A 27,319-nucleotide genomic window follows, 5' to 3' on the forward strand; every position below is an offset into this window, starting at 1 on the left:
AAAATTAATATACTAAATAACAACTAAAAAATAATTCATGTATTTAACATTAATTCAACAGATTATGCAAAAAAATATGACATTGCTATTGAATGAGTTTAATTGCAGAATACAACTGAGAAAATTACTATTTTAAAGAGGGGAATAAAGCGATATGATACATTTAAAACTAGCTACTTTTCATAGTTAATTTTATGCTAGATAACAGTTTATCTATTGATATATGTCATGTCCAGCATCCTTCCTGTTTCAACAGAAAATGGCAAGTTTTGCAGACATACATAAACACACACACACACACACACAAAAAAACTTTGTATAACAAAGAGAAAGCTTGATCTGTATGACGGACTCGTCTAATCAGCATTTGGCATGTATCGTTTGTCCGGTCCAGTCCAGCTGGCATGTTAAGAGAGAGTAAGAGATAGAGAGGAAGTGGGCAAGAGAAAGAGAGAGACTTCAATCTATAGGTCTGTTCTGTTCTGGCTTCTTTGTACTGAGCTATCAGTGGACTGCGGTTTGTTTGCTTTTGGCAGCACTACACAGGCCGTACCCACCCCGCACTCCTCCTCTCCTTCCTCCACTGTCCACTTGTCACGCTCTGCAAACCCGTCACGTTCAACGATCCCCATTTCCCTTTCATGCAAAGGGGCGAGACGCACACGTCCAGGTGTTTTATAGTTCACATGAATGTGCGTGTGTGTAAAGCTGTTTTAAGTATTTTTACACCTATAATACTAAAAAAAAAAAAACATAATTCCAAACATCTAGCACGGTCAATGAGGAAGATTCACAAAAGAAAAGTAAAATAACTCAACAAATACCCTTTGAAAATGTGTCGTCTCAAATGTTGCACATTCTAACCTTGACCAAGATGCATCAAGAAAACAACAAGAAATTTTCCAATGATAGAGTTTCATTTGAAGCATTTGTGAGAGCTGCTTTTATGAACCATAACAAGCACCGGCAAAGAAAACATCTCCAAACTGCAAGAAAAAAAAAAAGAGTTCGATAGAACCCTGTCGGATCGAAGAAATTAACCGAGAATGACAGAAGATTCAGATCTGAGCTGAAGTACCTGGCTCATCTTCAAAGTCCGACATTTTGCAGAATAATTGGCTGCGTCAACGCGCTTTTGATGAAAGAGAATTCGAGATTCTGAGAATACAATTTGGACTTCACCGAAGCCTGTGACACGGCGAATAAACAGGATTCACTTCACCTTCACAGGAAAGAAGTGAGGTGAAATGTCGTTCTGTCTCTAGAGGCTCTCCTCTGACTGACAAAATACAATAACTATGTCGAAGTAGCAACTCAAAACTGATCACATTCTCCTCGGTGCAAATTGAAAAGACCTTTGGTTGCACAAAATGAACTCAATAGTTTCCTTAGCGGTCTGTATAGAAGCTCTTTTGCATGTGGGAGAGATTAGGTGGCAAGTTCGTATGCTATAGAAAGTTTATTCAGTTAAACATTCAATAGTGTGTCTGTCAGTTTGAAAAAACAAAGAAAATCCAACATGTTCATTCACTCGGCCTTATCTGCAAGGAACCTTCAAAGAGCATTTTTAGAGGCAATCTCATGCACAGAAAAAACACCTCAAGCTTTGACTTGTATGCACATACACACATTTTAAATGCAATATGATAAGTCATGTTCAACCAACATACGGTAGGCCTACCATTGTTCTAGATCCGGCCCACAGTTCAGGTATTGGAGGCGAGATTGCGTTTCAGCTGAATAAACCCACTTCAAAGAGTTCAAGGAAAACCTCCCAGTTAATCTACAACTGAAGGTTAAGATTGCTGAGCAGGGGTTTCGTTAACACCAGTTTTTTCTCAAGGTCCTCCTTTCTAGGTCATGGTCTAATGCTTTTTCCCGAACCCCCTTTTGTAAAGAGCAGGCACTACCCACTGCTTTGAAAAACAGCTTAAAATTATATTTCCCCCCCATTTTTCTTTGATGATATGCTGGTTGCTGAAAGCAATATGTTAAGAAAACTAAACTACTAATTTCATTATACTGTAGAACACAATTTTTAAAACAGCCACACTTTATAATCACCTCATTAAGAAAAAGTATAAATGCTGACACTGTATCCTTTTACCTCTTATTCAGCATATTCTGGGAAATAAAAATAATAAAAATAAAATAAAATAAAATAAAATAAAATAAAATAAAATAAAATAAAATAAAATAAAATAAAATAAAATAAAATAAAATAAAATAAAATAAAATAAAATAAAATAAAATAAAATAAAATAAAATAAAATTTAGAGCAATCACACTTTATATCACCAAGTTAAAAAAAAAAAAAAAAAACCACTCACGGACAATACATACTGACACTATCTTTTTACCATATGCTTCATATTTTGGGTGAATAAAATAAAATAAAATAATTACCCGTATTCATGTAATTTTTTTTTTTTTAAGTCAAAAATCAAAATCACAATCTAAGTCAAAACCTAACGGAAGTAGCAACAGATCTTGTCTTTTGTATTGTAACGTACAACAGAGTGAAACAGACTGTCAAAATAGAAATAAATGGACTTGGCTCATTTAATCTGTTTTTGATTGGATGGAGGCAGATCTGAATGTGCGCCAGCGATTGATTGCAAGAAAGTTTGGGGGTTTAAGCAGACTAAATGATTAGAGAAGTCTGGCATACTTAACTCTGTTGTTTCACCAGAAGATTGATTTATGATATTTTGATTAAAAACTACAAACTTTAATAAAAAAAGCAATATTGTAATTATATATGCGATAATGAAATGCATATGCAAGATCAATAAGATGCACAGGGTGAGCTTCCATTTCATGAACAATTGCTCATCACTTTATGCATTACAGAAATGTCACTAACAATGTATGCCTTTAAGCTCCTCTGTGCACAGCTAATATAGATTTAGTAGTCACTACAGTCCTAACATAGCATGTCTGTCTCTCACCAGAACATAATAAGCATGACATCGGCTTCTGATGGACAGATTTGTTATGAATGAGACCGGAGGCTCTGCTAAGCCTGAGCTGTGCCAACTCTGTGCCCCCTGTCTCCTCCATAAGCACTGAGTCTGCAGACTGCCCTTATTTGGTTACCGAGGAGAGCGAGGGGCCCATGGTGCCCACCATCATTCTCCCTCCATCAGACAAACCTGCCTGTTAGGTATCACTGCTGAACACTGAGCTGTCTGTGCCTAAATTAAGGACCAACATGGTGCAAAATGGAAAGTCTGGCCACTGTTATTGGATAGAAAAAAAATAAGACCCAATTTTCCTGTTTTTTCATTATTTTCACTGATTTTGTTTTCTATATTCTTTAAGAAAATTACAAAATTCTTAAATTATACAGTACACTATCATTCAGTAGTTTGGGATCCATAAGATTTTTTGTGTCTTTTGCTCGTGTTATTATAGTAAAAACAATTTTGTGAAATAGTATTACAATTTAAAATACATTTTATTTAAAATATAATACTCAATACCTTTACTCAAGACCTCAGTGTCACATGATCATTAATAAATCATTCTAATATGTTAAATGGTGCTCAAGAATCTTGTATTATTATTATTATCAATGTTAAAAACAGTAGTGCTGGTTAATATTTGTGTGTAACCTCTGGTACATTTTGTGTTCAGGAATTTTTTATGAGGTTATTTTTTATTAAGGATTGTTTATGAGATTATTTTTATGAACAGTATTTATTTGAAATACATTTTTTGAAAAAAAAAAATAATAAAATTTTATATATATATATATATATATATATGTTTGTGTGTGTGTGTGTGTGTGTGTGTGTCACCCTGGACCACAAAACCAAGTGTCAATTTTTTTTCAAATTTGAGATTTATACATCATCTGAAAGCTGAATAAATAAGCTTTCCATTGATGCATGGTTGTTAGGATCGGACAATATTTGGCCGAGATACAACTATTTGAAAATCTGCAATCTGAGGGTGCAAAAAAAATCTAAATATTGAGAAAATCACCTTTAAAGTTGTCTAAATGAAGTCCTTAGCAATGCATATTACCGATCAAAAATTAAGTTTTGATATATTTCCGGTAGGAAATTTACAAAATATCTTCATGGAACATGATCTTTGCTTAATATCCTAATGATTTTTGGCATAAAAGAAAAATCTATAATTTTGACCCATACAATGTATTTTTTGCTATTGCTACAAATATACCCATGCTACTTAAGACACTGTATATATATAGTGTTCAATTGAATTATGAAACGCAATAATTATTAACATATAAAAAGGGTATGTTGCTCTGGATAAAAACACGGAGACCCATTCCTGTGAAGGAAAAACAAATGAGATATTAAATAGATCTAATTTGTAATTTTTCAAAAATGTGTCACTCTTTCTCTCTCGTTCCTTTTAATTTCTTTTTTTAATTCCACATTGCAAAGCAGGGTTGTTGTGGAAACCATTCTGATGCTCACTTCCTGGGTCACAAAAGCAGGATTCCCATGCACTCTTGTGAGTAGGAGCTGCCTAGAATTCACTGAAGTCAGCACAGCTCATTTACGTGTATCTCAAGGAGACAGGGAGTGAGAAATCAGGAGTGTTTGTGGCTAAAGGTCAGCTATAGCCTTGGGAGTTGCACCATGCTCTAGTGACTGCATTTGCAATCACCGCTGAGGTCAGTTCTCTTACACACCGGCTTACGTCCCCTGCCGTCCCAACCCCCCATACACACAGACCGACGGAGGAAGTGCCTAAAAATACCTTGCTTGTCTTTTCATTGCAAAATACCTTTCACTATGCACTTTTCCAAATGGAAAAGGAACACGCTAAGAGGCTGTAGAAGCTTCTAAAAGCACTAAATCCTGTGCAAGTCTAGAACGACGGGAACTTTTCTTTTCAAGTTGTCAATAAACGAGATGGCCTTCCATCAAAGCTGTCAGTAAAAGCTTCTCACCCATAAAGCCTGTCTGCAGCTGTTCCTCACCTCTCAGCCCCCGGAGATGTCAGTTGTGCAAGGTGTTTTAACATTCTTTAAACATTTTAAAGGACAATTTGCAGTGCACTTCCTTCATTTAGTGCATTGCATTTGTGGGCACCGCTGTGCATGCACTCTGCTATCACACCGGGCAGGGGGATTTATGAAGGTCAGTGTTCGCTATATGCCTGGAAAACACTGGCACACAAAAACTAAATCCTGCAATTTGGAGTCTAATCCTATTAGCACTATTTCATTCACACAAGTTCATGCTAGACTCTGAACCAAACCCATAAACCAGTCCCTTTCTCAGGTATATGAAATTTGCATGATTTATAGGCAAAACTGATAAAGAAAGCAAAAGTGGTACTAGAGCATAGAAACTCACTTTGTGCATGATTGTTAAACCAATTACAAATATAACAATTATTTTAATAATGTAATAATTATTTACATTTACAAAATTATTTTATTACTACAAATTAATATTAAACTAAATTACTATTGAATGGATGGAGAACACATTTCTTCAGTTTTCAGTGCCACAATATTCTTCAGAAATCATTCAAATACCAAATCAGCAATATTTTAATGATTTCTGAAGAATATTGTGGCACTGAAAACTGAAGTAATGGGATCTGAAAATTCAGCTTTGCCATCACAGGATTTAATTACATATAGGATTTAATTACAATATTATATTACAATTTATTAAAATAGAAAACATTTAAAAATCACAATAATATTTCACATATCTATCTATCTATCTATTTATATTTTTAAGGTTCAAGTTTTTGAAAGAGGTCACTTATGCTCTTATGCTGCATTTATTTGATAAAAATACAGTAATAACAGTAATGTTATGAAATATTACAATTTTAAACTGTTTTCGGTTTTTATCTATTTTAAAGTTCAAAAGAACAGCATTTATTTGAAATAGAAATCTTTTGTAGCATAAATGAGTTTACTGTTACTTCTGATAAATGTAACGTGTCCTTGCTGAATAAATCTACCTATCAAATAAAAATTATAATCACATTGTCATCTATAAAACCAAAGCTTATTCAAAACATTAAAAGCTGTGAGAGTTGAATATTATACACCATTTTCAAATGTCACAAAATGAAAAGCTATTAAAAGCTTCTCCGCACATAAAACCATAGACTAAGTGGAAGAAACGTTCTCTCTCCCTTCCCTGTGATCTCCTTTAAAGGCAGAGAAAGGCGGAATGTCATTCCAAAGCACCAAGGTCGGGTCTTATCCCTGACCGCTGCTCATTAAAAAAAGAGGATTAGAGCACAGACTTGGATGGACACAAGATTATTTAACAGTGCTTTCTTTCACTGCTTTTTGATTGAATGGCCCGCTCCGAAACAGTTTCTCGAGGATCAAGCAAGTGTTTGAATACAAGTAAGCGATAGTAGGTGTAATCCACATTATTGAGCCTGTTCTAATGTAAACTCTCCTCCCCCTAAAAAAGGCCCAAATTCAACTATGGAGCAAGTCAACGTGAGAGCCTCTCCTTTTCTTCAGTTTCAGGATAGATAACATAACCTCTCCAGGATAATCCAACCCTTTTCTATATCTATAGCAAGAAATAGTTTAGCAATTAATAGCATAAATACATTCCCAATCCCTTCGTCCTTTGAACGTAGACATCATTGTATTCATAACTCGCTGTAATGTCACTGCGGATCCACTGATTGGTTAATGGAAAACTGCAGCAGAAATAGAACAAAGGAATTATTCGGCAGTCAGTATAACCGGTTCATGATGAGAGACTTCAAAAACGTTCGTTTACGTCCTCGTGCAGCTATTATATCTGTAGGAAAGTCCTCTCCACCCACTGAGTGGTTTAATTACCACTTTTGTTGTGATGTTGAGATCAGGAATTCATGGTGGCACTGGAAACGACAACAAAGTGTAGTCTTTTAGCATGGCAGAACCTCCAGTGTGCACACATAAAGGTCACTGACGATTAAATATTGAAAGTAGCAATTATGCACAGCCTCTGCACACTCAAAAAGGACATCTCTACTGAGGTGACATTAATCAAACGTTTCAGAAATACTGGGAGCTGATACTGGTGTGTCAAATGCACTTCAAAAACACTTTTATTTACCCAAAGCATGACATGGACATTTTAGCAGGTTGCTGTTATCAACTAGTCCACTAATAAAAATGCCTGACCCAGTAGAGGTCACAGTTTCTTTTGTTGTTGTTTTGTTTTATAAATTAATAATAATAATAATAGCAATAACAATTAAATTGGTCACAACTCAAAACATAAAAATAGAATTTACGTGGGAATAACAGGAAGAGTAATTTACTAAATTATAATTCAAAGAAATTCAACACAGGTAATGCATTCTGGCAAATAAATTGTTCTTCCATTTTGATCCACAAAAGTTCATTTATTTAAAAAAAATTGTGCTGTCAAACGATTAATCGCGATTAATCGCATCCAAAATAAAAGTTTTTGTTTACATAATATATGTGTGTGTGTACTGTGTATATTTATCATGTATATATAAATACACACACATGCATGTATATATTTAAGAAAAATATGTAATATTTGTATATTAAATATATTTATATATAATATAAATTATATCAATATAAATATATAGATACTGTATGAGTGCGTATTTATATATACACATAATAAATATATACAGTACACACATATATTATGTAAACAAAAACATTTATTTTGGATGCATGCGATTAATCTCGATTAATCGTTTGACAGCACTAAAAATATGATTACTATTATTATTAATAATTATTATATTATTTTATAAACATGATTATTATGATTAAATATTATTAAAATATTTTTTATTTACAAAATTATTTTTTTATTTATTATAACTTTTCGTAAAGAAATTAATACTTTTATTCAGCAAGGACACATTAAATGTATTAAAAGTAGCAGTAAAGATATTTGCAATGTTAACAAAAGATTTTTATTTCAAATAAAGCTGCTCTTTTTGAACTACTGAAAATAACAGGAGATGGTTATTTTAAATTATAACATTTCACAATATTACTGTTTTTACTGTACTTTGGATCAAATAAATGCAGCATAAGAAGACCACAAGGGACCTCTTTCAAAAATGTCAAACTGTTTTGCCAAAAATCAATCAATCTTTAAAAATGGATGGATGGATGGAGATTTTGATTTTCTTCTTAAAAATAGCTACATGATTTTTTGTATTTTTTTTTTTTTTACCTCCATTTCCTTGCATTCAAATTCAAACTGCAATTTAGCATCTTGTTTTCGACCTCAAATTAAATGGCTACACTGCCAATGTTTTAATTTCCATCAATATGCCCCCAAAGTAAAATATTTGTTATTACTGAAGTCACGCATGGTAGCATGTCATTTCAAGTTTGGCAAAGTCTACACTAACATGTCAACTGGTTGAAATAACCATTATATACTAAACTTAGAAAAGCAGTAGTGCGTTTCTCCTTATTGTCAGACCACTGCAAATCTTAACAGGACTTGAAGAGGAGGCGGCAAAGGGGCCAGAGTGAGAACACTAGAAGCAGAAAGGAAAAAACAACACAGGCATATAACGATTCAGGATGAGAGGGACGTGACAATGAGAGCAGGACTGTGGTTTTTCTTGACCCCTCAATGCCCAGTGTTTGCTGGCTCATCAGGCGGAATAATGACAGCTTGTTTGCTGAATGGCTTCAGCACAAGGACACGGCGAGTAAAAGCTGGGCCCCCTGACTGTCGAGCTTCATGCTAATAGCTCTCAGGTTGTTTGTGGCGAGCCTATTCTCCCCTCTGGGAGAGTTCCAACTGAGCCGCCTCTTTTGGAAAGACATGTTTGAACAGCATTAGTCACTTGTTACTTTTTTGAGTGGCTTGCCACAAACCTTTTCTCGAAAAGAGGGATCTCTCCTGCAAATTCATGCAGAGAGAGAATGCCAATTTGTGCCGCCTGAAACGACTGCTTTCGACCTGTCAAAAAGGTGTAATGGGGAGTTACTGGACTGCCTATGGTGATGTTTCTCAACTTAAACTAGCTACTGGAAAGAAGCTAGGATTTTAAAGTTGTTCTATAGGAAACTGGGCAGCATGTGAAATAAGATTACATTTTGGGAAGATAAAAACAGAAAATGCTTCAAAAGCACAAGATTTAAAGGCAGTTTCTGTGTTGTTGGAGTGATTAAAAGGAGAAACATTGGAATAGTTGATGCAAGATTCAATAGCATAACATGCAAAAGATGAAAAAAAAGATGCTATATTCACTGTACATTACCATCCAAAAGTCACAGTAAAGACATTTATAATGTTACAAAAGACTTCTCTTTCCAAAATATGCTGTTTTTAACTTTCTATTTGTAAAAGAATCCTGAAAATGGAGCAACTGTTTTCAACATTGATAATAATACGAAATGTTCTTTAAGCACCAAATCAGCATATTAGAATGGTTTTGAAGGATTATGTGACACTGACGACAAGAGTTATGATGCTAAAAATTCAGCTTTGTCATCACATAAATAAATTACATTTTAAAATACATTAAAATAGAAAACAGCTCTTTTAAATTGATCATAATATTACTGTTTTTAATGCATTTTTATCAAATAAAAGCAACTTGAAACGTCAAAAATCTTGCAGAAAATCTATGAATTTATGTCAAATATAAATGTAAAGAAATATTTATGTACATGCATTTATTTTATTTGTACGTATAAACAATGCTGCTAATGTTCCTGTGGTCAACACTGCTTTGTCAACTGACATGCAAATAAATGGTTCTTATTAGAGTTATCAGCTAACACTTATCTGTTAATGCAATCTGCAATCAAAATACATATTTATGCTTTTAAACACTGTTCTTTCATCAAAGCTAATTAAATGCAACCATTTCCCTGCTTATCAGCAAAGACGTGAATTTTCAAAGTACTGAGCGGCCAACAGAGGCTTTACTTTAAATGGCCCTATTTGGTTTTAAAGCACACCACAAAAACCTCCAAACAAAGCGCTCTAAACAAAGTTTCCAAATGCCCATCATGTCCCTTTCAGTCTTCTCCAGAGGCTAAAAAAACTTTTTAATGGGACTGACAAAGTCTGAGTTAATTCAATATAAGCCTAGTTTATTCCCTGTCTGCCATGAAACTCTCTCCCATTCATCTCCCTCATCCAAAGACTTTCGCTTGAGAGCAAGCTGAAGTCTAAAACCCTAGTGGCAGTGCACAGAATTAAAAAATAAATTACAAGATAACATCTCTGGATGTGTGATACTGTGTGGTTCCTACATACTGAAAAGAAGCAAATAAAGCTATAGAAGACAAGGAAGTCTGTGAAAATTATTATCATAAAGAAGAACACTGGATTGATATAACATAATATTACACAGTGAGCATCACAGCTGAGTAGTCTGACAGATAAAGTGTACACAGGCCTCAAGAGTGCCTAAAAATGAACATTGCCCTTAACTTTCTCAGTGCACAAGCGTGAAAGGCCACTACCATGTTCTGAAGTGGCATGCTGATGCATTCTGGACAGCCGGTGACCTTTTCACTGAAAAGTGGTATTCAGGATGCCATTTCTAACTCCACTTAGAAGGCTGTGCAAAGCAGAAGAGAAACACAGCTGGGTGGAAGAACTGACAATCAAAAAACGCTGTGAATAAGAGTAAGATTAACCTGATACAAGACAATGTAGATTTTCAGTGATAAACAAGCAATGAAATTTGATCTGATCTTCAAATAAGTCACAAATAAAGATGCCCAATATATGTTGATATTAGAGGTTTTTTTTACTAAGTACAGTTCAAATCTATTAACGTATTTACTGACATATCGCTTGAGAACTACTGAAAAAAAAAAATTATTTGGAGTTCTGCTTGTGCACAATGCACATTTCTTAATATGAAGCATAAAATGTGTTTTAATGTCACTTTTGGGGAGGATTGTATGATCATTTAATAATATCGGTCTTTAAATGCGAAATTTAAAGTGTACATAAAGTATACCTGCAACAGTTCCACTTTAGTACATTCAAATATAGTGCATTATCTTTAGTTGGACTTCAGAATTACTTCTGCACAATTAAATTTACTGACAATATGCACATTAAAGAACACAGAAGAGCAGCACAAATTACCTCCAGCTGTAAGACATGCTTTTTTTTGGGCGTTAAATAATTCCCCAACTACCAGTGAATTGACGAGCGTAAATCTTTAGTAAATCGCGTTGCATGAATTTACTGATCGAAAGGGAAACTCCTACAAATGCATATTCAATAAGATAAGTCGCAAAAATAACTGTGTCCACACATTTTCAGCGCTCATTTCCCACTGCGTGTTTTTAGCAAACAGTAGTTTTTAATGCCAAATGAGGGCTTGCACTAGCGCAAGATGATAGTAAATCTGGCCCTAAGTATACCAGTTTAGTATACTAAAAGTACAATTGCAGGGTATTTTTATTAAGTACAGAAATATGTCAATATATTTGTAGTATACTTATCATGAAGTAAATGTATTTCAAATACATTTTAGTATATTTATTTTTCACTAGTGGTACTTATTTTTAACAGACAAAAATGTTGTGCTACAAATAATTTCACTGTGTAAACATTCACAGTACAGGGTGGAAAAAGTATATAAATCCCTAAACCAATGACTTTAAAAGGTAACTAAGCTCAAGGGTCAGTTAACCTGGAGTTCAAACACTGCAACAAGATGGAAGGTGTTGATTAGATCTGTTCTGACCTACAGTATAAAAACACTGCTATTCACATGAAACAAGTACAAAGGGTTCACAAACATTTCCTGAAGCTGTAATTGCAGCTCAATACTCTAGAGTAAAAAAGTCCAGGTGAAGTAATGACCCTGGAATCTAAAAATCTAAATATCAATGAATCTTAGTGCTATGTAAATACATATTGTTAAACACAGGCCATACATGTTCCCAAACAGACTAAAGCCTCAACGACACATAAAAACACATAAATCAAGTGATTTACTTGATTTAGTAGGGCAAAAAAGGCATGCTGAAGCTTGCACATATATACAGCACTATGATGAAGAGCAGCGAATAGGAAAGGCAGTGCAGTTTTTACAGACTAAGGTGCTCACGCTGCTGTCCTGGGGCTTGAAGAGGCGGTCAGTGTGCGTGTCATTGATTTACAGGACGAAGGTTACACTCACAGCCAGGACAGATTGACTTTCATCCCCTGGGATTGGGCTGCACTTGCTGATGGCTCTTTCACAGTCTGCAACATGCGCTAAATCCCCTTTAGTTCCTTGTAAAACTCAAGGTTATGAGGACAGCGGCGAAAAGTGCTACAGCTTGGGCAAAGGCGTTGACTGATGATTAGACAAGTGCTAAAGACATGCAGTGTTAATGACATCTATTGACTAATCATGAATAAATGAATAAATAAACTGATTGAATGAAGGAAAAAGGGAGCTTCACTTTACTGCTGCAAAGCCTGTCCTTTCATTAGCGTTATCCCTCATGGTCCTTAAAGCCGTTCAGTCACAGTGCTCATCACTCATGTTAATGAGTACTGGTGTCATCCAGAACACTAGAAAATTATGCCTTTAAAAACTCAATTTTAAGGCATTTTCAGCTGTGGTTGTGTAACAAGTCTGGTCGTGTTTTATGTCATATATTAGTTAGTTTTGTTAGTATAAAAACTGTTTCCCGAATTTGAATGCGCAACAAAATACAACACCTTGAAAATGGGAGGCAACAGTCTGGTTCTCAGTTAGCATGAAAGCAATCTTGTCTGATATGCACATGTGAAACAATATTTACAGTAAGTTTACATGACAACTTTTGAGGTTTTTCACGTACAGAAGACACTGTTAAAATGATCCGCAAAAACAACTTAAATACTGCATTACGAATGCCAGGCCAGAAGCTGGAAATGTCATTTGGTAGAGCAACACTTTGTGAACACATAATATGCATGTGGATGACGTCACCATTTTCAAAAATTTGCTTTTTGTAGACAATAACGGTATCGTTTTTAAAACTCGCATTTTAAAAACCTGTTTTTAAAAATTTGCATTTTCAGGCCCCCCAAAACACATAGGCCAAAACACATACAAAGTATTTTGTTTTTACGTTTAAATGTTGTTCTTGAACGTTACTTAAAAGTAGCAAAATTTTGTTACTCATTGCACTACATTGTTACTTTGAATTTCTGTATCTTTAAAATTAAAAATTAAAACTTAAAACGTTTTATTGAAAGTAACTGATTGTGTTACACTCCCATTTCCACAAAAAGTTTTTATATTTAAGATTTTAACTCTTTGCCCGCCAAACACAGAATTTTCCGTTATTCATGAGCCAACGCTTCCCTGCCAAACATGGAATTTTCTTGGTGTTTTCACTGTTATACGCTAGGGGACGCTATTACGCATCTCCTGAATGAGTCTGGAAAGTGCTGATCAAAAACACAGACCAGGAAGATGCAGAAACCAGCGATGTATGCATATGTATGCATGCATATGAAAAATAATTAGGGTGACCATACGTGCCATTTTTCCCGGACGCGTCCTGGCCAGGATTTCTATATTGCCTAAAATATCTAGGTTTTGGCTTTGTTTGCGTGTGCAGACCGATCAGTGTATGACATCAAAGTACCATACAGACAGTTCCTTATGCTTTCAAAACGCTCTCGAGGAACTTTGACGTCAAACACTGATCGGTCTGAGCCGCACTGCTGTTAAGTCGAACACACCTAATATGTGCGCGTAATTGCATCGCTTTGACCATAGATCCCACCTTCTCACACACACCATGAGATTGGTCCATTATGTACAATGCCTGCATGTTATTGGTCAAACTACTTTTCCATCATTACCTTCAGCAAGCATGAAAACAGGAAAACAAAGCCAAAACAAATCCTGGCAAGGACGTGTCAGGGAAAAATGGCAAGTATGGTCACCCTAAAATAATGTGATCATCAACACTAACCGCATATTAATGAAAACTGCCTAATGTTACAGAGTGAAATGTCAATCCAGAAAGTGGTAAAGGCCTGTGTAAGCTTTGGGAGTACTGATGAAAGCCATCTGATGCATCTTTGCTTTGATAATATTCCTGAATATGATCCAGATGTAGTATTTGACAAAAATGCGATTCTCAGCTTTTTGCTCAAAATGTTGCTTTTTTATGAAACCTACCTACATTCAAGTGTTGATAAAAAAAAAAAAAAAACAATGCTTGAAGCTAGAATAAAACTGATTGTTTTTGTTTGAAAGTAGAGGGTCTGATCTTTATTTTGATGTAGGCTATTACTTGTTGAGAAATTCATACAACAAAATAATCTGGGGGCCATGAAATCTTGGTGGTGGCTGGCAACTTTTTTCAAAAACGCTGTCCGGGAAAGAGTTCCCAAGAGAAGAACAAACCCAAATTTAAAACTTTATTTCACCAGTAATCTTTCAGTGAACTTTTAACCTCTGAAAACTGATTACAGAGTCAATCACTGAACTTGAGAAGTCTGAACAAATCGTTCAAACCTGACATTGAGGACTAGATTGCCTGATTCACTGAAAAGATCCTATTCAAAAGAATGATTTGTTCACAAATCAGACACCTCTACTTCTCTTATAAACACATCAATGAATGCTAAGGTGAATAACAAAATTTTTTGATAACTTAGATTTCGGTCTGTTTCTCACACAAAAGTACAGCATGGTTTCATAAGACTTTGAATATAGAGCATGAGTCATATGAACTATTTTTAAGATTCTTTTGCATCCACTTCGAATCATGAAAGCCTCAGTCAACAACATTCAATGTAATTTTATGTCAAAAACAAACAGTACAAGTCTTTATAATGACTTCTTTTATGTTCCACAGGAAAAAATAAACCGTACAGGTCTGAAACGACATGAGGGTAAGTAAATGATGACAGAATTTTCATTCTGGGGCGAACTAATCCTTTAAGAAAATCCAGAACGAAACTAAACTGTGCTTTTCTTTTCAACTGAGCACTTTTTCAGAAGAGCCACATAACAGTAAATAGCCAGAAGTCAGAAATTAGAATTTATTTGAGGCAACAGTATGAAAGAATGGCGTGACATGGCTCAGGGCTTCAGGAAGTTGCTCATAACCACTACAAGGGATTGAGCCACTTCTCTATCTTTCATCTCCCCCTACACTTCCTTCCAGTCATTACACAGCTCTAAAAATTCCCTTATCCCGAGGGGAGGTGGAGGCGGGGGCAGGTGGGTAGTGCTTCACAGGTCGGCTCCCAGGAGAAGATGCTCAACAGCACCGGCTGCTCACACCTCCTTCCCCTGAGATACCACTGAACAATGCCAGAACATACAGGGCAGCTTGAAAGCATTAGAGTGGGTAGAGTGGGATAAAAAAGTCTTGGACCATTAGAAATAAAATAAAATAAAATAAAATAAAATAAAATAAAATAAAATAAAATAAAATAAAATAAAATAAAATAAAATAAAATAAAATAAAATAAAATAAAATAAAATAAAATAAAATAAAATAAAATAAAATAAAATAAAATAAAATAAAATAAAATAAAATAAAATAAAATAAAATAAAATAAAACATATTTGTATAATTATATTATATATAAAAAATAATAAAACAAAAATATAATATTTTTGTTTGTTTTAATTGTTTTTAATTCCGCAGTTTTTTCAAGAAAATGTGTTTTAAGATTTTTACACCACTGTCAAAGATCCTGCAATCCAAAACTAACAATTCAAACACTTTTTCATACAAGACCATACAAAAATAATCGAAATCTTTATAACAGGAATTCGGAAGGAATATCCCACTGGTATAATTTAATATAATTAATTAAATACAGTTTTTACTGTATAACTTTTATTTATTTATTTTTAATAAAAAAATAAAAATAAAAAAAAATCACTTAAAATTTTTGTTATGCTACTGCCATCCAAAACCAACATAAAATAAATAAAATAAAATAAAATATAAAAAAATAAAATAAAATAAAACCTTTATTTATTTTATTATTTTTATTTGATTTGATTAAAATGTATTTTTTCATTTATTATAATTTTTTTTTTTATTATAAAAATTTGCAGGAAAAAGTCAAATCTCCAATTTTTGTTACGCCGCTGTCAAAGATCCTGCAGACCAAGACCAACATTTCAAACACTTGATTCCATACTGGACAGCACCACACAACACCTACATCTTTATACGAGGAATTCAGACAGGATCTCATTTCTCTCCAAACTCTCAAGATGGTACAGTGTTCTGACGGAGCTGTACGCTGAGGTGAGCTATTACTTTCAGCCCGTGTCAGTAAGTAGGAGGGTAAGAGAGAGCGAGAGACAAAGATAGAGGGAGAGATGTGGGGGGGGGGGGCTTGTCAGATTCAAGTCAAGACACCCAGGCCCTGCGGGAAGGGACTGCGAGGCTGCTGCTTGGCCCAGGCTGTCAGCAGCTCCTCAAAGACAGAAGCAGGAAGGAGTCAGTTAGAAACCGAAGGCCAGAGAAGAATTATGCTGCCTGATGCATTGAGTGATAGTGCAAGGCTTACAGATGCAGAGTGACAGCGTGTCTGCAGCACTGGGGCATCGGAAAGAACAGCAAACAAGGTCTTTTTGTTTGCGGGATATTACCTTTGAAAACCATGACTGAGGCCCACAGAAATAAGATGAAAGATTGGCTTTACCATACAGAGGTATTCATGCTTACAGTGCCAACAAGAAAACTGTATCACTGGCTTGACAGTGTATCATACATTGTGTCACAGTTGTCATGCTGTCATTGTTACAGTCTATTTTGGTGCTTCTAGCCTATATGTGGGAAATGTCACACTCACATTGGATATTTAACTAGTGTTGGGCAATATATTTGATATTTACAATATAACTGCAATTATTTTGCAGGCAATATAAAACTACATAAAATCTTGAATATGCTTTGATAAGTTTGATAAGAAGCATCATGTGACACTGATGACGAAGGTAATGGATGCTGACAATTCAGTTTTGTCATAACAGGAATAAATAACATTTCAAAATATATTTCAAATAAAAAAACAGTTATTTTAATTTGTAATAATATTTCATACCATTGTTGTTTTTACTGTATTTTTGATCAAATAAATGCAGCCATGGTGAGCATAAGAAACTTTTTCCAAAATAAGAAGTCTTACTGAACGCAAATGTTTTAATGGTAGATTGTGTGCATGAATATACATTAAATAAAACAAAAATGTATTTTTCATCCTTTTTATCATATTACATGATAAAGCATATATATGTACATTTCAAAGCCCTACTCCATATTTAAATAACCAGAACAGGTCTTGAGGTGCACTGGCATGAAAAACTGACCCAGTTTAATAGCTGGTTTTCTGTAAACTTTGATTTTGGAATGGAATGTGCAGCCTGGTAAAAACCTGTCTTCAAACTCTTCAATGGAAGAGCAACATCCTGAGGGAGGGAATGACGACACACTGAATGATCTGGCGGGGCAAGTCTGGACAGAATGGGGATAATGTGTGTCAGGCACGCGAACCCCGGCAGAGACCCTAAAACACTATTTCAGTACAAAGATAATATACAGAGAAAGGATGAGGGTTAACATCTTGTTGACTTCACAGCTAGAATTTGACCAGGAAGACCATAGCAATTTAGTTACCATATCAAGTTCATTTAAATTCCTTTGTGTCAACTGCCAGTTTTAGTTATTTGGATTTGAAGTGATTTACAATCCATTCCAGTCTCCAGAAAGTCTCACCCTAGAGAATCCTAAGGTTAAATGCTTGCTCTAGGGCACAAAATGACAAAGCGATCTCAGTAACACCCCGAATCTCAACCGCCAAACCTGCAAATCTTGTGTTAGCAGCCAAAAATAAATAGATGATATTATACGAACATTATACACTGTTGTAAATACAAAATACTCTTTTTCAGCAGTAAGAAAAATGAATTGGTTGTCAAAACTAAATAACCATATGTGTAGCTGCAATTAAATAAATATACCATTAAGCTGATGCTGAATTCCTATACTATTTTGTCCAACCAAAACAGCAAATAAAACAGAAGCTAAAATTAAAAACAAATCAGTTTAATGCTTCACTCTCAGAAAAAAAAAAGGTACAAAACTGGTACTGGAGTGGTACTGTTTCAAAATGTACTAATATGTGACCCTGGACTACAAAACCATGAGGGTCAATTTTTAATAAATATATAATAAATAATAATTGAATAAATAAGCTTTCCATTGATGTATGGGTTGTTAGGATCGGACAATATTTGGCTGAGATACAACTATTTGAAAATCTGGAATCTGAGGGTGCAAAAAAAAATCGAAATATTGAGAAAATCAAGTTCTTAGCACTGCATATTACCAATGAAAAATAAAGTTTTGATATATTTACGGTAGGAAATGTACAAAATATTTTCATGGAACATGATCTTTACTCAATGTCCTAATGATTTTTGGCATAAAAGAAAAATCAATCATTTTGACCCCCTACAATGTATTTTTGGCTATTGCTACAAATATACCCCAGCGACTTAAGACTGGTTTTGTGGTCCAGGGTCACATATGTACTTTTAAAATACTAATATGTACTTTAAAGTACTAATATGTACTTTAAAGTACTAATATGTACCTTTAAGGTACTAATATGTGCTATTTAGGGATAAATAAGGTACAAATATGTACCTTTTAGCTTTTGTACCTTAGGATACCGCCCCAGGGACAGCTTTGTACCTATTTTCTGAGAGTGTTTAAGTTAAATTAGGTATCACAGCATTATTGTATACTGTACATTATAAACATATAATATTAATTTTAAAGATTAAAGATTAACTGCAGTGTTAAATAAGGCAAAGGTAATCCAGTTAATCCAATAAGCATGAATAATCACATAATCAACCTCAACCAATACTGCCAAATTAAACAAAATCTCTAATATCTTGCAAATACCTGATATGGTACCAATTTATTGTGCATTAACATAACCAGGGTTGCCAGCTATAGAACCGCTAACAATCAACAGTACAGTGACAGCTACACTATTTTTAAGGTTCCTACTTGAGATGCGCTATACAAACTCCAGTGTTAAAGCATTCAATTCACGGACAGGCAAAAGAACAGATACAGATGGCAATGGAGTTCAGGCTCTGCTCTCATGACCCGCTAACCTCATGTATTTGTAAGCAAGCTATGCTGCTGAGAAACATAACTCCCACTCAAGAGTACTGAAGGTACTGCTGTGCAGAACAAGTGTGCAGAAGAGGACGAGGAAGCGCTTGTTATGGCAACAAGTATACAGTAACTCCTATATTTCCAGAGCCGTCTGTATGTTTCCAGATAGGAAACAGAAGAGATATTAAAATCAAACCACTTCACATTTTATTTTCCTGTGAAACAACAATGTGTTGATCCAGGAAAATAATAATGACACCCTTGTGGGCAGCAGATGTTACCTGTATGGTCTATAATCCGAGACCAGATGGTTTATGTGAATCCGTGTCTATAATGTCAAAACCACTACTTACACAGCCTGCCGTCAATGAAATGTGCCTAAGAGCATGCTTTTGTCTACGGCCTAAAATAGGTTGCAGCGATTTATGATTGTGCTTAACCTGTAATTATGAATGACTTTGCTCTAATCGCTGGAGGATCTGTACCACCGCTAAAGCACCATTCTGCAAAGCCAAAGGTGGTATTTTCATTAATAATGGAATGTGAACAGATGAGAGAGTGGAAAGAAATATGCTGATCTATGCACATCCGCTGTGAAGATGAAGGATAAAGGCTGTAAGAGACTCTCTGACCTGACCGGTGCATGTATGAGCTTGTTGTCTTCGTAGCACCTCATGGCATGTGGTGAAACATAATCCTCCCGCTAACCTGAGATTGGAGTGAGGTGGTGCTTCAGAGATGAGCTGGAAAGAGACCCTCCACTGTCAATGGTTATGAATGAACACAAAAGTTTTTACGGTGATAAATGCAAACTAAAGATGCATTCAAATTTCATTGGCAAAAAATGTCTGTTGTCAATAGTGTAGCGATAAACAAAGCAGAAGTCTCTTTCAAACCAAGCAGATTTTTGTTGGTCAAGCTGATGAATTTGTGAGACAAATCTGAACATGAGCAAAATATTCGTAGGGAATTTTTTTGCTCCCACACGTGAAACTTCAACTTCAAATGACTGGATTTCACCAACATAATGTTGTCTAGCAACAGTAAATATGACTGAACTAACGCAGGAGTGGGGGACATTTTTCTTATTAAGGGCCTTTGAAGGTTTTACTAAATTTTTTGATACAGATAAAAATGTTAATTAAAAAAATTAAATGTCTCTTGAAAATCTCTACATTTCCCATCTACTTTTTTTTTCTCTTTTATAAAAGATTTTATAATTTAAAATATTTATATTATATTATATTTAAGCTTTCATTTAATTATTGTAAATTAATTTCTCATTATTATATTTTGAAATCAAAGATATTTGTATACTTACAAAATTATGTTCTCAACTGTCTTTGTGGGCCATATATTTTCTCACTATAAAAGTTTAACAAAATTATTTGAGGAAACACCCATGCAAACTTGTTGTATTGTTGGATTCTTTGTCTTGAAAAATATATATATCCTGCCATGTAAAGAAAACAGTTAATGATAACACTGCACAGATTGAATTTAGAGAGTGGATAGATAGAACTTCATAAAGAACAAAAAGGCAAAAATAAATAAATGCAAAAAAAAAAAAAAACATCAATCCACCGCAAGTCCTATAATCAAATAAACATGTAAAAGTGCAGCCTTAATTTATACTTGATGTGTGTTTTTCTCTTACACAAATTGAGAAAACAAGCCTCCCTGGACACAAGAGGATCAAGAACAGAGACAAAAAAGAAGGTAAAGTGAGAGTGAGAAAGAGAGAGAGAGAAAGAGAGAAAGAAAAGGCAGGAATTGAAAACAAAGAGCAAGGTGCAGGCGGGAATCTGTCAGTGGGGACGTCTCCTCCGCTGACTGACTGAGTGGATTAGAGGTTGGAGGCAGACAGCTCTTCTAAAGCTCCACAAACAACCCACAGGCAGTGCTAGAACTTGTGTGTGCTCAGGTAAGCTCAATTTACCGGGAAGGAGGAGAAGAATCAGAGGGGAAAATTGAAGGGAGGGGTTAAGGTGGCTGCACAGAACAATTAAGTGAACAAACATGCCAAAAAATGGCCCCTGGGCCTCCATGTCCATTTACAAAACAAAAACCAGACAAAGTATCTTTATCCACACAGTCTCCATAGCTTGACCAACGGTGAGGGGAATCTTTACAGACAAGGGTGAGAGAGTTTTCTGAAGCACAAGTTACCACTCTCAGTTAATCTCCATTCAGCAACCTGGCAGGTCTCACAAATAACAATTATGGCCACTTTCGTCTCCAACTCCATGGCTTAATACCATCTTTTTTAAGCTTAGCAGCTTCCTTTATTCAAACAAATGCAAAAATGTGGTAAAGAATGCTGTACCTGATAGAGAGAGAGTATTATTTCTCAAAAATGAGAAGGTCAGAACAAAACCAAGACTTTGTTGTCTACCTCAAATACATTAAATGAGCCGCTAGACTATATTTGTGAGTCCGGACAAACATTTCACAAAACTTCACTGAGGATTTCATGAGGTGCCTTCAGGTAACTGTGCTATTTTCCAAGTGTATTTGGCAACATGACAAGTAATATTCATCTGTTCTTCGTTGAGCAGTGTTCGTCTGAAACTGTATTGAACAACCCAGAGGGAATTGAAAAAGGCAGAACAGTGCTTCTCAAACTATTTTTTTTCTCAGCACTTTTGATCAAATCAGAACCACCTAGTCACAACAATGTTCCCTCTATTCTTGTTGAAGCTGTGAGCATTTTTGTAGCTAAAATAAATCACGGCGCTACAAGACCGTCATCAGTCCCTTGACAGATCTGTGCAAGGACTCAGCAATTCATCACACCAGCAAGCAACTAAAATACAAATATCACAATGAAAACATTTAGAAAAGAATTGCATGTTAATATGGAAATCTTGCGACCCAATTCAAACACATCTATACTTTAAAATCCTTCCACAAATCACCTCAAGTTTTTGCTGTTCTATTTTTAGGTCACAAACTACACGTTTTGTTCACGGATCAGTGCCGAGAACATTCACAACCCACTTTGCCAAAGAACATGGACTTTGCATTAGTCTCATATGCACAAAGCTTTATTAAACTTAGATAATAAAAATATAAATAATATAAAACTTATTAAATAGACCAGAATTAAAATAAATTTAAATTAAATTAAATTAAATAAATTGTGCATTACCAATGTGTCATGTACCGTACCACTGGTGATAAGGACAGAATTATACAAGAAAAAGTCTAAATCATAATTTTATAATCCAATATTATTTTCATTATCTCTCATTACTTGTTCAACAGCATTGTATCTACTGGCATTCTCATCTTCTAGCATTCATCATCTGGCATGCTTTTGGCAATGTAACCACTTCCCCAAATAATAAGAAATTGGAATCATCCAAAAACCATCATCAACTTTGAATGCTTCATTAACCACCTGCTGATATCTGTGTCAAAGTTTGCAAACTTAATAATCCTCTGGGAGACCAATTATATTACTAGTTGGGAATCTGAGCCAAATGGTCATTTACTCTGCTTTTAGGACAACTCTGCTGCCAACTAACAGCATTAATTTGAAGGGCAATTTCAACTCCTTTCATAAAATGATGTTGATTAATTACTGCACTAGTTGTATTTTGGCCTCCATTAGAGTAGAAGAAGGACAAAGGTTATTGGCAACAAATTCATTTTGACATTTTCAACCACTTTACCAGAAATTCTTTTGCAATTAAAATCAAATCATACTTAAATCAAATGCTAGTACTAATAATACTGCATGCATCTAAATATGTATCATTCAGTTCACTCAATGAACGACAGACTTGGCTATATGCGTCTGTTGTATAATGCATTTATACACCCCATATATGTATTGTATACATATGTAATGTTATATCGTGAGTACTGGATATGGCATGTTTTCTTTGTCGCCAAATTCCCTGTATTTGTAACTTACTTGGCTAACAGACATGCAATCTGATTATGATTCTGAAAGCAAGCCCTCAAGTGAATTGACTGGGAAAACTGATGTTTTTTTTTTCCAGTACGACCGGATAAATTTCCAAACAGCTCACGCCTGAGATTATAACATAGCACAGCAAGGCACAGCAATGCCTTATAAAACAAACTGCTTAATCTGACCACACAACTAGAAGCATTTTCTCGACTTTATTGGGCTTAGTCTGAATAAACATTATATAAACCAAAGCTTAATCTTTACAAGCAACAAAAATGCCCTATTTTACAACCTGTATAAGCTGTACTGCAGAGTTGCATTAAGATAAAGCCTAAACAGCCCCTTGGATTCATCTCCATTTTCTTTCTTACTATATGAGTAACTATACTACTACCTGCAGAGTGGTTTTGGCTGCTGGAACATGACATGGTACAGCTGTGTCTGAACACTCACAATCCAGCACGGCTGCCTGATACACAGCCTCTGAAACAGCCGCAGGGAGTACCTGGGGAATTAGTGTGGCTGCCACAGTGGCTCTCATGCCTACAAATAACATCAGCAGCCTGGCAGCCTCGCTATCAATGATCCAGTATTAGGGTTTCATAAGCACACAATTCACAAATTAAATTCTGAACACTGACTCTAGGTCAGGTTGAATATCTAATAACACTCCCTGCATCCAAATGTGTGTACTTTCAAGGCTTCACAGTATGAAAAAGCCCCAAAATTAATCAAATGAGTAGGGAATTGGGATGGCGCTAAGACTAATGAATGGTTAATGAAAACGTCCAATACGATTAAGGTAACAACTTCCACTATAGGTGAGAAAAAGCAACCACATCGAAGGAAAGTCCTGGGCTGGTTTTCAGCTTTCCTTCAACATGTCTTTTTGCTCATTGGTTCACCTGGAGGGCACAATTTTAAACATGTAAGGAACATGAGCACTCACCAGTAAGCAAATGTTAAGGCATACTCCAGGTCCAGGGGGGCCTCTAGATCTTATCAAGTCCATTTCATGGATGTTTCATGAGGGTGAGGACAAATTCTGTCTATTTAAGGAGGTGCAAACCTGCACAGGGACCTGCACACTGAATAAATACAGCAGTTCTTGGCATTTGGAAATCAAGCTCCTTTTTCCAACCCACATCCCTCAGTTGAGGCATCATTTCTAACAAACTAACAATTTTGCCATTAATAAAATTCTATTAAAAAACATGTTATATGTGAAAAAATAAACATCAAGGTAACTTACAGTACCTACTTACAGTAGACACATAAATTAACACAACAAACTTTAATGTATGTACGCTACTGTTCAAATGTTTGGGGTTAGTACTCTTTTTTTAAAGAAATTAATTATTTTATTCAACAAGGATGTATTAAATTGATTTCAAATAAAAGCTGTTCTCTTAAACCTCCTATTAATCAAAAAAAATGCTGAAAATGTACCATGGTTTCCACGAAACATAATTTTACAATACAACTGTTTTTACTGTATTTTTGGTCAAATAAACGCCGCCTTGATGAGCATAAGAGACTTAATTAATGAAGAAGCACAAAATTCCTAATCATCTGACAAGCAGTAAAATGAAAAAGAAAACTTTATTTAGAAAACAAACAAGTGCCACAAGACACAATGAGGGCATCTTGAGCCCTTTCTGAAAGGAGCGTATGACAACATTCTGCAGAATCCCATTGTATAATTGCCAAACTTCAGAAGACACACACACCTCGTGCCAACTTCTGTTAGACACAGGCTCTTTGTGCCAGTCAATTGACTTAGCGAATGAATAATCTAATTAGCATGCACCTAGAACAACAGCACTGAATGCCAAATCCATAAAAAATCAAATGCAAAACACTCCGATTTAGTCTCGTCCCATCCTCTTTAAAAATGTTCTATCTAAAGTACATTTTCCTTACAGAACCGCGTAAAATGACACTGGTTTTCACCAGATGATTCCACTGTGGTTACAGAAGATTGGGAGTGGGAGGTGAGAGCATTTTTTCATATTCATGGGAAAAGAGAAACGGTGCCATCACAAAACAGCGTGTTTCTTTATAGCCATGGAGTAGGAGAACAATGAACAGGCTGTCAGGAGGGTCTCCGAAACGTAAAACATCCTCAAAGCCCACTAAAACAAGAGATTGGCATTTGCATACGTAAAAGCGGACGCCTTTAATGTTTTCAAGTGGGCTGTGTATACAAAAATAAAGAACGAAAGACAAGTAGGATGAAAGATTTACAAGAAAATCAAATAATGAGGGAAAGGAGTTGATTTTTGTAAAAATGTATCTAATCTATCAGAATTTCAAACAAAACTATCATAAAACGTATTTAGCATTACCTAATTAGCCTGACAATAGTGGTCATTAAGACAGACAATCACCCTTCTCAAATGATATTAAGGTGGCTAAATATAGATTTCATCACGCAAGTCATCTTGAAAGTGGAGCACTTGTTTCTAACATATCGGCTTAAATTTTTGGCAGTCAAGCAATAAGTCCTTAATAATGCTTTCTGAGACCTCGCTGAGCACTAAGTGCACTTGGCAGGTTTATAATTGGACAGTTTCATTCAACCCATCAGAGAAAGTTTGAGATTGAAAAATGTTTTTCAATGAAATGATTAAAAACCAACCACAGCTCTATTAAAGTTTTCCAGTTCAATATGCCAACATGTCAATCAAAAGACATCCCAGACGGAACTAACGCGCACAGATTCTAGTTATTGCTCTCGCACAGTCACACCTTCACAAGCACTGGGTGAGCACACAAAGAAATGAAGGATGATGCAGATAGGAATGCATACGTCTGTAATCCAACCAGTCATATTTGAAACATCCTGAGGCCAAAACAATAAAAAGAGGTTGAAATATCTTACCACTGTCTTCGATGGAAAAGTGGAATGTGTCGCTTGTGGCATTGTCTCCGTCTCGAAGCACATAGCATATATGCATGTCATTGATGTCAGCTGGAGGAGGAAATATTCAAAAGGATTATTTACTTTCAAAACTATATTAGATTCTAAGTTAAGTTGGGATGCACTTCATAAAAATACTACATCAAGATCCATTTTATTACACATTTCAATTTTTTTTTCAGAATGACACAACAGACCAACCAAAATCAAGTACTCCGGAGAGATTTGTTAATACATTTTTAGAATATTCACATACTCAAATCCAAACATTTCTATATTATATTTTGAAATTATAGTTTATATGAAATTATATATATATAGTTTTCAAACTTTTTGCTGCCAGGGATGTCCAAATATTACCCCAATCAGAAGGATCCAAAAATATAAAGGCAGATTTACAGTATATTTTAAGACTAATTAGGACTGGTAAGAAAAAAACAGTAATGTGTGTGGTACTAAAAATTCAGTAATTGGCAGTTGTGTTATCATTGTACTAAAGCAATAAATAAATAATACGATTTTATTGTGGGCCGCTGCTGGACTCCAATTACTCTTAAAGGGTTAGTTCACCCAAAAATGAAAATTATGTCATCATATACTCACCCTCAAGTAGTTCCAAACCTGTATGAATTTCTTTGTTTTGCCGAACACAAAGGAAGATATTTTGAAGAAAGTTTGTAACCAGGCTGTTTTGGGGCACTATTGACTTCCATAGTAGGAAAAAAAAATACTATGGAAGTCAATGGTGCCCCAGAACTACTCTGTTTCCCACATTCTTCAGAATATCTTCCTTTGTGTTCAGCAGAACAAAGACATTCATACAGGTTTGGAACTACTTGAGGGTGAGTAAATGATGACAGAATTTTCATTTTTGGGTGAACTATCCCTTTAAGCAGTGTTGGGGGTAACACATTACAAGTAACGCCAGTTATGTAATCAGATTACTTTTAACTTTTAAGTAACTAGTAAAGGAACGCATTACTTTTAAATTTACAAGATAATATCTGAGTTACATTTTCACCTGTCCTGTCCCATGATGAGAGAAATTGGGAGTGAGGTGCAGACCAGAGGCACTTCCTTCAGCCTGATGCTTATTAATTTCACTTTTGGAGCGAAAGGGCTTTTACAGTTGCCCTTGTTTGTTATAAAAAATAAATAAGCAAGCCCAGCCCAGGTGGCAAAAAGTAATGCAAAAGTAACGTAATGCATTACTTTTCATAAACAGTAAATAAGTAACATAATTAGTTACTTTTTTATGGAGTACTCTCTTAAAAATAAAGGTGCTTAAAAGGTTCTTCACAGCGATGCCATAGAAGAACCATTTTTGGTTCGACAAAGAACTATTCAGTCAAAGGTTCTT

At 35.1% G+C, this 27,319-nt stretch overlaps 1 protein-coding gene across 1 annotated transcript in view; it reads right to left on the reverse strand.

Annotated features, from left to right (window-relative positions):
- The window catches only part of frem2b (FRAS1 related extracellular matrix 2b), a 73,726-nt gene that overhangs the window by 39,225 nt on the left and 7,182 nt on the right, over nucleotides 1-27,319 (reverse strand). Inside the window, exon 2 of the mRNA XM_058799377.1 lies at nucleotides 25,921-26,010. Within this exon, the coding sequence (XP_058655360.1) occupies nucleotides 25,921-26,010 (90 nt within the window). The remainder of the gene's footprint in view (nucleotides 1-25,920; nucleotides 26,011-27,319) is intronic.

The sequence above is a fragment of the Onychostoma macrolepis genome, chromosome 15, assembly GCF_012432095.1.
Source record: "Onychostoma macrolepis isolate SWU-2019 chromosome 15, ASM1243209v1, whole genome shotgun sequence".
Lineage (NCBI taxonomy): Eukaryota > Metazoa > Chordata > Actinopteri > Cypriniformes > Cyprinidae > Onychostoma > Onychostoma macrolepis.